The sequence below is a fragment of the Microcaecilia unicolor genome, chromosome 10, assembly GCF_901765095.1.
Source record: "Microcaecilia unicolor chromosome 10, aMicUni1.1, whole genome shotgun sequence".
In the NCBI taxonomy this organism is placed as follows: Eukaryota; Metazoa; Chordata; class Amphibia; order Gymnophiona; family Siphonopidae; genus Microcaecilia; species Microcaecilia unicolor.
The window spans coordinates 31,869,940-31,883,233 of record NC_044040.1 but is presented as its reverse complement, the minus strand read 5'-3'; the positions used below and the strand labels follow the sequence as shown (position 1 = coordinate 31,883,233).

Below are 13,294 nucleotides of genomic sequence, written 5' to 3'. Positions count from 1 at the left end.
GTATCCACTTTCAGAACCATAAATTAGTTTATCTTGTTGGGCAGACTGGATGGACCATACAGGTCTTTATCTACCGTCACTTACTATGTTACTGTACAAAACATACATGCTGGGCAGACTTATACGGTCTGTGCCAGAGCCGGTGGTGGGAGGCGGGGCTGGTGGTTGGGAGGTGGGGATAGTGCTGGGCAGACTTATACGGTCTGTGCCAGAGCCGGTGGTTGGGAGGCGGGGCTGGTGGTTGGGAGGCAGGGATAGTGCTGGGCAGACTTATACGGTCTGTGCCAGAGCCGGTGGTTGGGAGGCGGGGCTGGTGGTTGGGAGGCGGGGATAGTGCTGGGCAGACTTATACGGTCTGTGCCCTGAAGAGGACAGGTACAAATCAAAGTAGGGTAATCACAAAAAGTAGCACATATGAGTTTATCTTGTTGGGCAGACTGGATGGACCGTGCAGGTCTTTTTCTGCCGTCATCTACTATGTTACTATGTTAATAATAAAAGTGGAAAATGCACAAGAAACTAAATTGAATATATTCCAATGAGCATAACAGAAGTTGGAAAAATGCACTGACTGTAAATATTTTAGATAGAGGCAAAGCTCAATATGCCTTATGCTACCCTTTTTTTTTCAAGGCTCAGAAAGCCTTCAATAAATAATTACATTCCAGACATCTGACTCCCTCATTGTCAGTGACTTTAAACTGTTTAGTTACTCAACCATAACTTCTCTAGGGGTAAATGTATCTTAATTTTTACCCACAGTAACTTGCACAAAATGACCTTTCACCCTCAAAATGGTGATGTGTAATGCAGCAAACAGTCCAAGTGCAATGTTCAGTTTACAAAATGCTGGTTCCAGCAAATTTTCCTTGACAAATTTATATATTGCAAGAATGGTCTAAGAAGTCTTACTTTACAAATGGATCAGGAACTGTGAAAGCTTTTTCCACAAAGTCTGGATTGCTGTATTGAAAATTAATGATTAATTTTTATTCAATATGTTTCACATTTGTAATACATGTTTTCACTGGCTTATGGGCTTATTTTGTGTGTGTTGTAATATAGTATAACACACACAAAACAGTTTATACAATCTTTAATGCTCTTATGTGCACTAAAAAAATGGATGGGGCATATCACACAACTATAAGATAGCACTTCATGCACCTTTTCTAACACCATAGACCTGGTGTAAGTGGTGCACCTAAATGTAGGCATCAGTGTTCTTATACAATAGGCTCACTATCCACAGAAAATAGGCACCTAAATTATGAAACTCCAGCCAGCCCAAAACACAGCTGTTAGGGAAAGTTTGTAAGACATTGCGAGTGTGGAAGATTACATATTACTACCCACTTTGAAAAAATTGGATTCGATTTAATTTCATGACCGGACCGGTGCAAACATTTGACTGGAAGAAACAAATCAGCTATTTGAAATTCTTTCACTGCCGATGTCTGGGAATCAGGATGCTCTGACTTCAGAGGCAAAAATCAGCATTTCAAGCTAAGTGATTGATTTTTTGAATGTTGTGGCTGATCCTTGTTGAATAGTAAACACTGCAATTGTGCTCTATTTTTGAATTTTTCCAGTTCACATTATTAAGAGGTCTATGAAGGGAATTTATAAGTTCTTTACATCCATTAAGTACTCTCTGTAGAGGGGTGCATAGATTTGGACTGTTCTTTAATAACTGAAAACACTCCGCTTTCCGTTTTTTGTTCACAGAATCTTTTTCTCCCTGAGTTAGGGAGTTTTTTGTTGTCTGTGAGTTTTTTCGGAAGGTAGGAGGAGCCCATGATGTTGGCCAATTCAGTGGAGTCCTAATTATAGGTTCCCTGGGCTATTGGGGCTATTTTATTTACATAAATTTTCTATTATAGTTCAGGGTCTTGCGCTCATCTACAGACTGTATAAAAGGAGTGATTTTTGTGTTTTTGAGATATATTATTGCACTCCGGGCAATTTAAGATTTTTTGATTATTCAGGCTGATATTCAGCAAAACACAGCAAAACACGATTCGATAGCGCTAAACCTCTCCGATTAAAACTGCACTGGCTCCCAATCAAAGAACGCATTACCTTTAAAATTTGCTCTTTAGTCTACAAGATTATCTACGGTGAAACCCCAGGATACATGGTTGACTTGAATAGATCTTCTGACCAGAAACAAAACCAGAGCGTCACGTACCTATTTGAACCTCCACTATCCAAGCTGCATTGGACTCAGATACAAATCAACCTATGCATCCAATTTCTCAACTGTTAATAACCCAAAATAAAGTGTGATTTTACAAAATATATCCTTGTAGAATCAAAATTAGCATTTAAATTTACAACTTTAAGCCTAAAATCTTTTGGTGGCCCCCAGAGTTTTCTCATGTCCACTTTGCGGCCCCTTACATGGAAAGGGTTGGAGACCACTCAAGTACATGATAACAGTAGACTAAACATTCAGTTTTGGTATTTAAAAAACAGTTTCTGTATTTCTTTACACTTCATTCCTTAAGCAACTATCAGGAAAAACATATTTTACTAGTGAGAAACCAGATGTCATCTTTTTTTCAAGTTTGGACATATTAATATTCATTTTACAACTGCTTCACTGACCTTATTCAGGAAAAATGGTATAGCATGCTGTTTTTTTTTTTTGTTTTTCTTTTTAATTTACATCAAGCTTCTGCCCAACTGCCCCATGACCCTAACCTAACCTACCCTTCCCCCTCGCAACTGCCCCACTACCTTTTGCAACTGACCTCTGCAATTACCCCACCACACCCAACTCCCCTAAACTACTTCATAGACAGACAGACATATATCCACATACGTGTATAGTGGGAGTGGAATGTCATGTCATGAGCCACACTCTATATGCTTTCCCCATTTGTTCAACATTTGTCATATTAGTATTCCCCCAGTACTGAGCTGTGGGAGTCAGCATTTTTTTTTAAACACTAGTCACGGCATGTAAAAAACAGTCTGGATATTCAGCAGCAGTATCTGGACAGTGGCTGTCGCTGAATATCCAGACTCTCTGCTGACCAGTTGTGCTCTCTAGTTAGCATCAACAGACTGCTAACCGAATCACTACATTTTTGCTGTCCTAACTTTATCCAGTCAGCAGCCTGAAAATTGCTACTAGCCAGGCAACCTCCAGCTCCACCCATGGACTACCCTGGCACCATCCAGACAGTGCTGAGGTGGTAGTGGAAATATTCAGCTGCATTATCCAATTACTGCCACTGAAGAGCCCTCTTGCCAGCACTCAATCCAGACAGGGAAATGCTCTATTCATTTTACAACTGCTTCACTAACCTTATTCAGAAAACACCGTATGGCAAGCTGTTGGTTTCCTTCGTCTGCGTCATGCCTGTGCCTCCCAATAGCAGCAATGAATTGGGCCTCCTGTTCCAGAAGTGCACAAAGGGCAGCTTTTCTCTCCGCTCCAGTGTAAGTCCTGTCAATGCGATCAAGCTCTTCCAGCCGCCAAACTGAATGAAAAAAATATGATGAAGCACTGTAGTATTACTTATTAAAAAATAATAGCTAAAAATTTTAAAAAGTGATTTATTTATTTATTACATTTGTACCCCGCGCTTTCCCACTCAAAGCAGGTTCAATGCGGCTTACATGGTAATTGGGATTACAAAGTTTTGATGAAGAGAAATAAGTTGGGTGTTATCGGAGTAATAAAAGAGATAAGAATGTGCATAAAACTAAGGGGCCCTTTTTTTTAAGGCGAGTAGGCACCTATGTGTGTCCAACGCGCGTCAAATGGAACTACCAGCCGGCTACCGTGTGTTCCGGGCGGTAATTCCATTTTTTTACACGTGTCCGATATGCACGGCAGAAAATATTTTTTTTCTACCATGTGCCGCTAACCGGGAAGTAATCAGCAGTGTACACGGAATGACGATTACTGCCTGGTTAACACGTGAGACCTTACCGCTAAGTAAATGGGTGGCAGTAAGGTCTCAGGCCCAAAAATGGACGCGAGCCAATTTTTATTTTGCCGTACGTCCATTTTCGGCCCCAAAAAAAGGCCTTTTTTGCAGGCGCGCTGAAAAATGGACCTGTGTGCGTCCAATACACGCTCCTACAACAGCACAGGTCATTTTTTTGGCACACCTTAGTAAAAGGACTCCTAAATGTTTTCAAAGTTTTAATTCAGGAAGAGGAGGGAGTGGCCTAGTGGTTAGCATACTGGGCTGCAAACCAGGGACACCTGGTCTCAAATAGAGAGCACAGAAATGTTTCCAGCTTTGATTAAGGAGACATGACTTGATACAGCATTAAATGCGAAACATGAGTTCATGTCGGATTAAGAGGTCTCCGAGATGACTGATTGCTTTTTAGAAAAATAGAAAACGAAGGAAGAAAACACTGTGTTTAAAGCTAAGTGCTAATTTGAATAATGGACTAAATAAGTTAATGATTGAAAAGTTTAAGAAATAAAAGTAAGGATCAATGAGGAATGCCTGCCCACCATAAAAAGTGCCTGGCTCACAGTATAGCCTGAATGGTGGTGATATGGTTATCTGACAGATCCTATACAAAAATACCTCTTAAATCTGTATAAAGGAGCTGTAAAATAGTCTGAGAGTTGGGCAGTTTTAGAAGATTGATATATGAGAAGCCCCCTCTAATAAGTGTAACTCTGATACCATATAAAGTGTTTTCAAACAGAAGCATGTATGTCTGTAGCTTCAGTCTAGGCATGATTTCTGTTGCCCTAGTATTTTAAAAAGGCTCATAGGGGGTTATTTTTGAAGCATCTTCAGGTATAAATAGCGGCATTTACATATGTAGATTGCACATATATGTAAACAGCAATTTCCAAAAATCATTATTTACATGTTGAAATTCACACGTTCAGAGATTTCAAGGGGATGTGATAGGGTTGTGGTTGAGCATGCCTTAGGCAGGACAAACATCAATGCGCTGTATTCCCTATTTTACAAAGGGAATATCCATTTATGGGAAAAAATTTTCCCCATTGGTTCTAAAACTGAAAGGCATGCATAGAATTTTAAAAAGTGCTTGTTTCAGCCAGGGCTCTACACGAGAGATTAAGGACGTAGTTTTCCTTAACGTCCCATTGTTTATTTTTGCCTCCTAAATGAAAAACAAAAAAATGCAATCTTGCTACTTAACTGACTGTACCCACACCTCTAGGGGCCCTGTTTACTAAGGAGTGCTAGCGTTTTTAGGAATATATGGGTATCTCTAGCATTAACGCACGCTAATTTTTAGTATGCGCTAAAAATGCTAGCATACTTACAGTGCGGCTTAGTAGGGCCCTAGGTTTGTAAAAGGGGACAGCTACACCTGGAAGTGGCACCACTTACATGCAGAAGATGAATTTACATGTATATATCACATACGTGTGTAAAAAATATATTTCTTAAAGTCAACATTAAAACATGGAGATCCACATAAAAGCATGAAATAAAACAAATGAATGCAAGCCTTCTAAAATTACCATCAAGGTTTCTAACAAACACCTATTTATAATTAAATACAAAACCCAACACAAATGATAAACTAATAATGTTCAATTTTAAAAAATAGAACTTTTTTGCTGATTGAATTTAGAGACTTTGAAATTGAAATCTAGTCTAAAGTAATCATTTTATTTTTGAAAATACAGTGGTTTTCAACAAGATGTCAGCTGAAATGAAGAGGAATGGATGCAGGATACTTAAAGGGCAGTGCTTCGTCGATCACTCTCATATTCTTGCCAAATATTTTGCTGCTTTTGACACTGTTGATCACAGCCTACTCCTTGATACGCTGTCCTCACTTGGATTTCAGGGCTCTGTTCTTTCCTGGTTTTCTTCTTATCTCTCCCAGCATACCTTTAGTGTATACTCTAGTGGAGCCTCCTCTATCCCACTATCAGTTGGTGTACCTCAGGGATCTGTCCTGGGACCTCTTCTTTTCTCCATCTATACTTCTTCCCTTGGTACTCTGATCTCATCCCATGGTTTTCAGTATCATCTTTACGCTGATGACTCCCAGATCTACCTCTCCACACCAGAAATCTCAGCAGAAATCCAGGCCAAAGTATCAGCCTGCCTGTCTGACATCGCTGGCTGGATGTCTCAGCGCCATCTGAAACTAAACATGACCAAGACTGAGCTTCTCATCTTTCCACCTAAACCAACCTCTCCTCCTCCTCCCCCATTCTCTATTTCTATGGATAACACTCTCATCCTTCCTGTCTCATCAGCTCGTAACCTTGGGGTCATCTTCGACTCCTCCCTCTCCTTCTCTGCACATATTCAGCAGACTGCTAAAACCTGTCGTTTCTTTCTCTATAATATCACCAAAATTCGCCCTTTCCTTTCTAAGCACACTACCAGAACCCTCATCCACACTCTTATCACCTCTCACTTAGACTATTGCAACTTGCTTCTCACAGGTCTCCCACTTAGCCATCTCTCTCCTCTTCAATCTCTTCAAAACTCTGCTGCACGACTAATATTCCATCAGTGTCGTTATGCTCATATTAGCCCTCTCCTCAAGTCACTTAGCTGGCTTCCTATCCGTTTCCGCATACCATTCAAACTCCTTTTATTGACCTATAAGTGCATTCACTCTGCAGCTCCTCAGTACCTCTCCACTCTCATCTCTCCCTACATTCCTCCCGGGGAACTCTGTCCACTGGGTAAATCTCTCTTGTCTGCACCCTTCTCCTCCACTGCTAACTCCAGACTCCGTTCCTTTTATCTTGCTGCACCATATGCCTGGAATAGACTTCCTGAGCCGGTACGTCAAGCTCCATCTCTGGCCGTCTTCAAATCTAAGTTAAAAGCCTACCTTTTTGATGCTGCTTTTAATTCCTAGCCCTTATTCACTTGTTCAAAACCCTTATTTTATCATCCTCACTTTAATATTCCCTTATCTCTTGTTTGTCCTGTTTGTCTGTCCTAATTGGATTGTAAGCTCTGTCGAGCAGGGACTGTCTCTTCATGTTCAAGTGTACAGCACTGCGTACGTCTAGTAGCGCTTTAGAAATGATAAGTAGTAGTAGTAGTAGTAAATTCAGTAGTAAAACTCCAGGTATAGCAACCGTTCAGCACAGCCAGCCTGGAAATGTTTCTGTGCTGAAATAGTCATTTATACCCTTAGGACAAATAGTACAATATTCTTTCTGACTGTAAAACTAATTTGTTATGAATACTTTTTCAATCCTAATTTGGAGGGTTATTGATCATTCCTTCCCAGTGACTATATACCGTGATAGAATTCAGCAGGAGGACACAGCAAATTGATTCTTGGTACACATCATCCCTCAAAAGAATTTATGTCAAAGCACTTTTGTTGTTGAAAAACGTAAGGGGGGTCACTTGCTAACAGTGAAAGTGCGTTAATACCACTAACATCGTTAGTGCATGTTGTTAGGAAATGACTCCCTAAATATTTTACGTCCAAAGAAAATGCTCTACTATACAGTAATATTTTGCTCTAATTAGGGGAGCTGTCAGAGTCAATATTTTGGTCAGTTCCCCTGAAATGGTACATTAAAATGCAACATAATTTAGTTTAATGCTAGTAAATATAAGATAAACAGGCCAACAAATATGATTAGAAAAATCTGTAGTGGCATATTCAGATAATCTGTGAACATGATTCCTGTTCATTTCAGTGGATGACTTCAGACAGCAACCAATGCCTTGATGACTACAGCAACGTTTAATGCACTTGATAGTGTTGTGGGTGAATTCTAAGGCTGCCTAGATTTTGATGCCATTCTTTGCCAAATGTACTCTTTGGTTACTGGGGTTACTCGAGTGCAAAATCTCCTAAACAGCACAGTGGAATGTTCAAATACCATTTCCAGAATCTTGCTCTCGTGCTGAGGGAAGTAAAACATCTGCTGACATGATCATATCCTGCATTTAGGTGCTTTGTCCGGACTCTGGTTTCAGTCCCTCCAGCAGCCCCTCGGCACTTTCATCCTTCCTCATGTGGTTGTTTGAGGCACTTGTGTTGGGTCTGGTCAGGGTGCTAGCGAGCTATGTGCAGGCAGTGTGGCCGCACAGGGCTCAAGGGAGGAAGGGGCTCCAAAACTGTCCTGTCAATTGCCTTCCTTGCTTGGCTCCGACACAGTGGGTGGGATAGGAGCTCTAGGGGGGGTGTCGCACAGGGCGCGTTTCAAGCTCGGGACGGTCCTAGGTCTGTTGTCTTTTTCCTGCCACTCAACACTGGCAACCAACATCATGTGGCTCACTTTTATATGGTACTAAAGCAAGAAGGCAGAGTCAGCAGGAAAAGTGAATTGAGCATATTCACTTGGCACATATACATTATATTGTGTAGCACCCACATGCTATTCAACTATCAGATGCTATTAACATAAAGATGTTATCCTTTTAGCATGCATACTAATAGCATATATGCACTACAGAGTTTGCAGTTTAGTACACGTGCTAAAAATGTTTATTCCATTGCTCATTCCATGGTAGTGTGCAAGCTAAAAAACTTTTATGTATTTGTACTAAAAAGCATTTAGTCTAGCTTTCTAACATAGGGGTCCTTTTACTGAGCTGCGGTAAAAAGTGGTCTGCGTCAGTGTACACGCGTGTTTTTGGCATGTGCCTAGCCAGTTTTTACCATGTCTGCAAAAAGGGCTTTCTTTTAATGGGACGGGAAAAGGGCAAGCAGTAAAACTGAAACCAGCGCATGTCCAAAACCGGCCTGAGCCCTTAACTCCACCTCATAAAAAGAGGACACTTGCCCCACCCAATTCCACGCCCTCACCCCGCCCCTTTCATGCCCTCACTCCGCCCCTTTTACACCATCGCCCCACCCCTTTCACGCTATCGCCCCGCCCCCGGTCGCCCCCTCTTCCCCCCATCACCTTCCTTCCCCCGTCACCTCCCCTCCCCTTACGCTACTATCCCTGGTGGTCTAGAGGTACCTCTTTGTTCTTCAGGGCAGGCAGGAAAGAAAGAGCCTCCTCTTTCCTGCCTGGAGCGCTGCTGCTAGCTGCCCTGCTGCATCCTGTGTGAGTCCGGCTCTCGGTGTTTCAAAATGGCCGCCGAGAGTTGAAGTCTCGCGAGGCTGCTTCAACTCTCGGCGGCCATTTTGAAACACCGAGAGCTGGACTCACACAGGATGCAGCAGGGCAGCTAGCAGCAGCGCTCCGGGCAGGAAAGAGGGGGCTCTTTCTTTCCTGCCCCGAAGAGCGAAGAGATACCTCTAGACCACCAGGGATAATAGTGTAAGGGGAGGGAAAGGGAGTCCCGCGCCCGCCTCCACTCCCGCCCCCGCCAGCCAGCCCATTTGTCCAGAAATCCGGACAAACGGGCAGGCTGGCCAAATCCGTCCGGGTAAATCCGGACGTATGGTAACCCTACACACGCAGTGACCAGTTGACGTGAGCCAACTGCCAATTACCGCCAGAAACGACACGCATGGGAGGAAATAAACAAATGAATCATCCAGGTGAAATTACTGCCGGGGGGGGCGCGTGCTGGCCTGGCGGTAGTCTTGTTTTGGTGCGTGCTGCACGCAAGTACAGCCTACCGCGGCTTATTAAAAGGACCCCATAGACTCCTAAACTGTAACCATTAAAGCTGGATTTTCTAAGGCTTATCCATTCTGTGCCGTTTGACAGACTTTGGAGAAGCTCATTATTATCATTAAACTCCCTTTTGTGTTATTTGTTTTTTGATTAAGTGCTTTCATGCTGAATAATTTTGACTTAAAAATGAAAAATACAACTGAAGACAACCTTTGTATACCACGCGCTGTGTGCTACCTGACTCTGTAGCAAGATTCTCTGTTTCTGTTTTCCAGCACTATCCTTCATAGATCTCCAGGGGACAACAGTCTCATTCCATTACTGCTGCAGCCATTTCGCCTGTGGAGACTGTTGATGTCTTATGAATGTGAAAGCAGTTGTCACTGCAGCTACATACAGAAAATATGATTTTGGAATTACCATGCACTTTTTTTTTAACAAAAGAAAATGTGATTCAGGGACTCTGTGGAGAATGATTTATATGTGAATGAGAGCATTCAATGTGCTCTGATATACCGGAATTGCAAGTGGTGGCTTTTCCTGACATAATAAAAACATTTCTGAGCTTATCTTACAAATTAAAGGGATCTTTTACTAAAGATTAGTGCATGTGATCTGCCACAGGACCCATTCTATTCCTACAGGCCTTGCTGCAGTTAGCATGTACTAATCATTAGTAAAACAGTCCCTAAATTCCTTAACTTGGTACCTACTTGTTCTGCCCGTCTGCAACGACATCATTTGAAGAATAAGAGTGACATTTATATTGCAGTAGTTTTAACACCTGGAAACATTGTGCCCTTTTCCAAATTTTGTTGATTGAAATCTTTTTCAATATAACATATTTTATAGAGCTGTTCTTATTGATCAGTTTCTATATATATAACAAAGAACAGGCTATTATTATTTTTTGTGTGTGTGTGTGTGTTAGTTTGTTTGAAAAAATTTCTAAAGAAGACAAAAGCATTGTGTACAATCATTCATGTAAAAAATTCTAATGAAGACAAAAAGATGTTCTCTAGAACCATTCACATAAAACTGTGGGGCATGGATCACAAAGAAAATACTATGAAAATCCCTGCAATCAGCCTTGGCTCAAATCCAAGAAGGCTTTGTTATGCAGACAAGGGAAAGACATCACTTACAAAAAAAAAAGATCAAGAAAGAAAAAGTTCACAGTGTTGGGACACACTTAATCAGTAGCATTCCCTATTTCAGTGGATCTCAAAATTTAAAAAAAAATCTAATAAGCATTTTTTAATGGACTTTTGAAGCAGAAGCTACTCTTTTGCCTTGCAGGCTTCATGTTTTGAGGTTAAATGCCACTACCATCATCAAAACAGTGCAGCAGGTGTGCACCGTACAATGCACATGCCTTTCTTTTGAAAACTGGTGTAAATTCTCTTTGAAAATTAACTCACCAAATGTATAGTATACATTTACACCTGCTGTTTGGCAAGCACAAATTACCCAATTTATTTTAGGTGCATAAACACATTTTATGAAGCATGCGTATAAATCCAAAACCACCCCGTGAGTATGTCACTAAATGCTGGATAAATTTATGAACATAAAGGGTTTACACACATAACTGCATATACAGTGAACAATGGAAATGCCTTTTAAAATAACTCCCTTTCTGGCAGTAGTTCTGTCCAGCATCGAATATCACGGTATGTACAGACAGACAGCACTTATCCAGTTAAAGCCAATAGTCAGCCCTTAATTGGACAAAGATAGGACTGCGTTTTATGCAATTAAGTGGAGTGGAGGAGTGGCCTAGCGGTTAGGGTGGTGGACTTTGGTCCTGGGGAACTGAGGAACTGAGTTTGATTCCCACTTCAGGCACAGGCAGCTCCTTGTGACTCTGGGCAAGTCACTTAACCCTCCATTGCCCCAGGTACAAATAAGTACCTGTATACAATATGTAAGCCGCATTGAGCCTGCCATGAGTGGGAAAGCGCGGGGTACAAATGTAACAAAAAAAATATTGGCACTTAGGGGCTCATTTTCAAAAGAGAAAAATGTTTCATAAATGGCATAAAGTCGCATTTGGATGCTTTTCTCCAATTGCGATTTTCAAAACTTGGATTTCAGAAGTTTTTCTCTGCAGTGCGTGCTCATTTTAATACTAATGAGCTTGTTGTAATATATTTGAATAAGAATATTAGTAGACACTGAATAACATGTGCACTAGACTGGCTACAACCAGTCTAAATCAAACGTTTCAAGTATGGTAAGTTTTGAGCATCGGGGCCTTTGTGATTCTGACTTTTTAAGGCCGGGACAAGCACAGCTGTTTACTCTCATCTGATGAGATTATGGCTGTGTCAGCTGGTCCCAATAGAATGTTTACATCCAATAACGCTGACACATGCAGAGGCAGATATATGGAGTAATATGAATGGTAGCTGCCAAGTGATACTACGAAGGAACAAATTAGAGCTTATTCTGTTTGTAAGATTCCTGGTGATCATTAATAGTGTTCGTCATTTTGAGATCATGACATGGCCAATGAACAGGATTCTTTTCCCTTGAAGCAGCAGATGCGAAACAGGTATTCTCTGTCGGGTATTAATGGATAAGCTATGTTGGAGTATTGATTTTTCAAGACTTGGCGACAAATGAACCTAGGTACAAGTCTGAAGTGTTTGAATTGCACATAGCTTTTGTCTTATTATTGTATTTATACCCCATCTTATATCCAAAGCAGGTTACATTAAAAACCAGCTTGTTTTTTTACTTTTCTGAGAAAGTGCAGGGTTTTTTTTTCTGATCTATGATAGCTGTGGAAATGCTTTAAGCTCTTTCAGTTCTATGGCCTTATGCTTAGACTCTAAGGTCTTTTTTTTCTCCACTTTTTGTGATTAGTTTGATAACGTAAATCAATCAGGGTGATGCTGCATTGCAGTTATACACAAACATATTTAGGAGCTTCTATAGTATGAGGTTTGTGCTTGTGTGAGATTTTTGATCATTAATAACTAGTAAAAAAGGCCCGTTTCCGAAACCAATGAAACGGGCGCTAGCATGTGGCTTTTTTTGTGTGTGTGTGTGTGTATGTCACAGAGTTATTTTGTGTGTGTGAGTGTGTGGTGTGTGTGCAGGTTGTTGATGTGTGTCTTTTTTTGTTTTGTTTTGTTTTTTGCTTGGGGGTTGGGGGATGTGCTGTGCTGTCCTTGGTCGCTGCTTGCTGCTGGCTGGGTCGCGGGTAATCCTTCCAGCTGGGCCGCAGCTTGTCCTGTTCGCTCACGTCCCAGATGGTGACGGGCACGTTGTTTTCCGGCTCCTCTGACTCCATGTCAAGCGATCCCAAATATAGTCTGTGCTATAGGCCCTCTGGCACTCTTCAGTACTGGCATTAGGCATTTAAAAATACTAGCACATGTGAGAACGAAATATGCACCTGCTTAAGTGATAGGCGTATGCTCAGCAGTATTCTATAATGTGAGCGCACAAGTCATATAGGGCTTCTTTTACTAAGAGCACAAATGGATTTAGCGCGCGCTAAATGCTAAGATGCCCATAGGAATAAAATGGGCGTCTTAGCATTATCCCAAGATTCTATATAGCGCGGCTAGAGATCCACACCAAATTCCAAGCAGATTCTATAACAACACACGTCACTTAACAAGCTTAGGGGTCCTTTTGCAAAGCCGCAGTAAAAAGTGGCCTGCGGTAGTGTGGGCAGGTCTTTTAGGCGCACACCGAGCCATTTTTTACTGCGTCTAGGAAAAGGCTATTTTTTCATGGGCTGGGAAA

The 13,294-nt window shown here is 41.4% G+C and overlaps 1 protein-coding gene across 1 annotated transcript in view; it reads right to left on the bottom strand.

The window, feature by feature from the left end:
• Nucleotides 1-13,294, bottom strand: part of IQUB (IQ motif and ubiquitin domain containing) — a 100,452-nt gene that overhangs the window by 45,816 nt on the left and 41,342 nt on the right. The window contains exon 8 of the mRNA XM_030216482.1: nucleotides 3,316-3,491. Coding sequence (XP_030072342.1) covers nucleotides 3,316-3,491 — 176 coding nt within the window. The remainder of the gene's footprint in view (nucleotides 1-3,315; nucleotides 3,492-13,294) is intronic.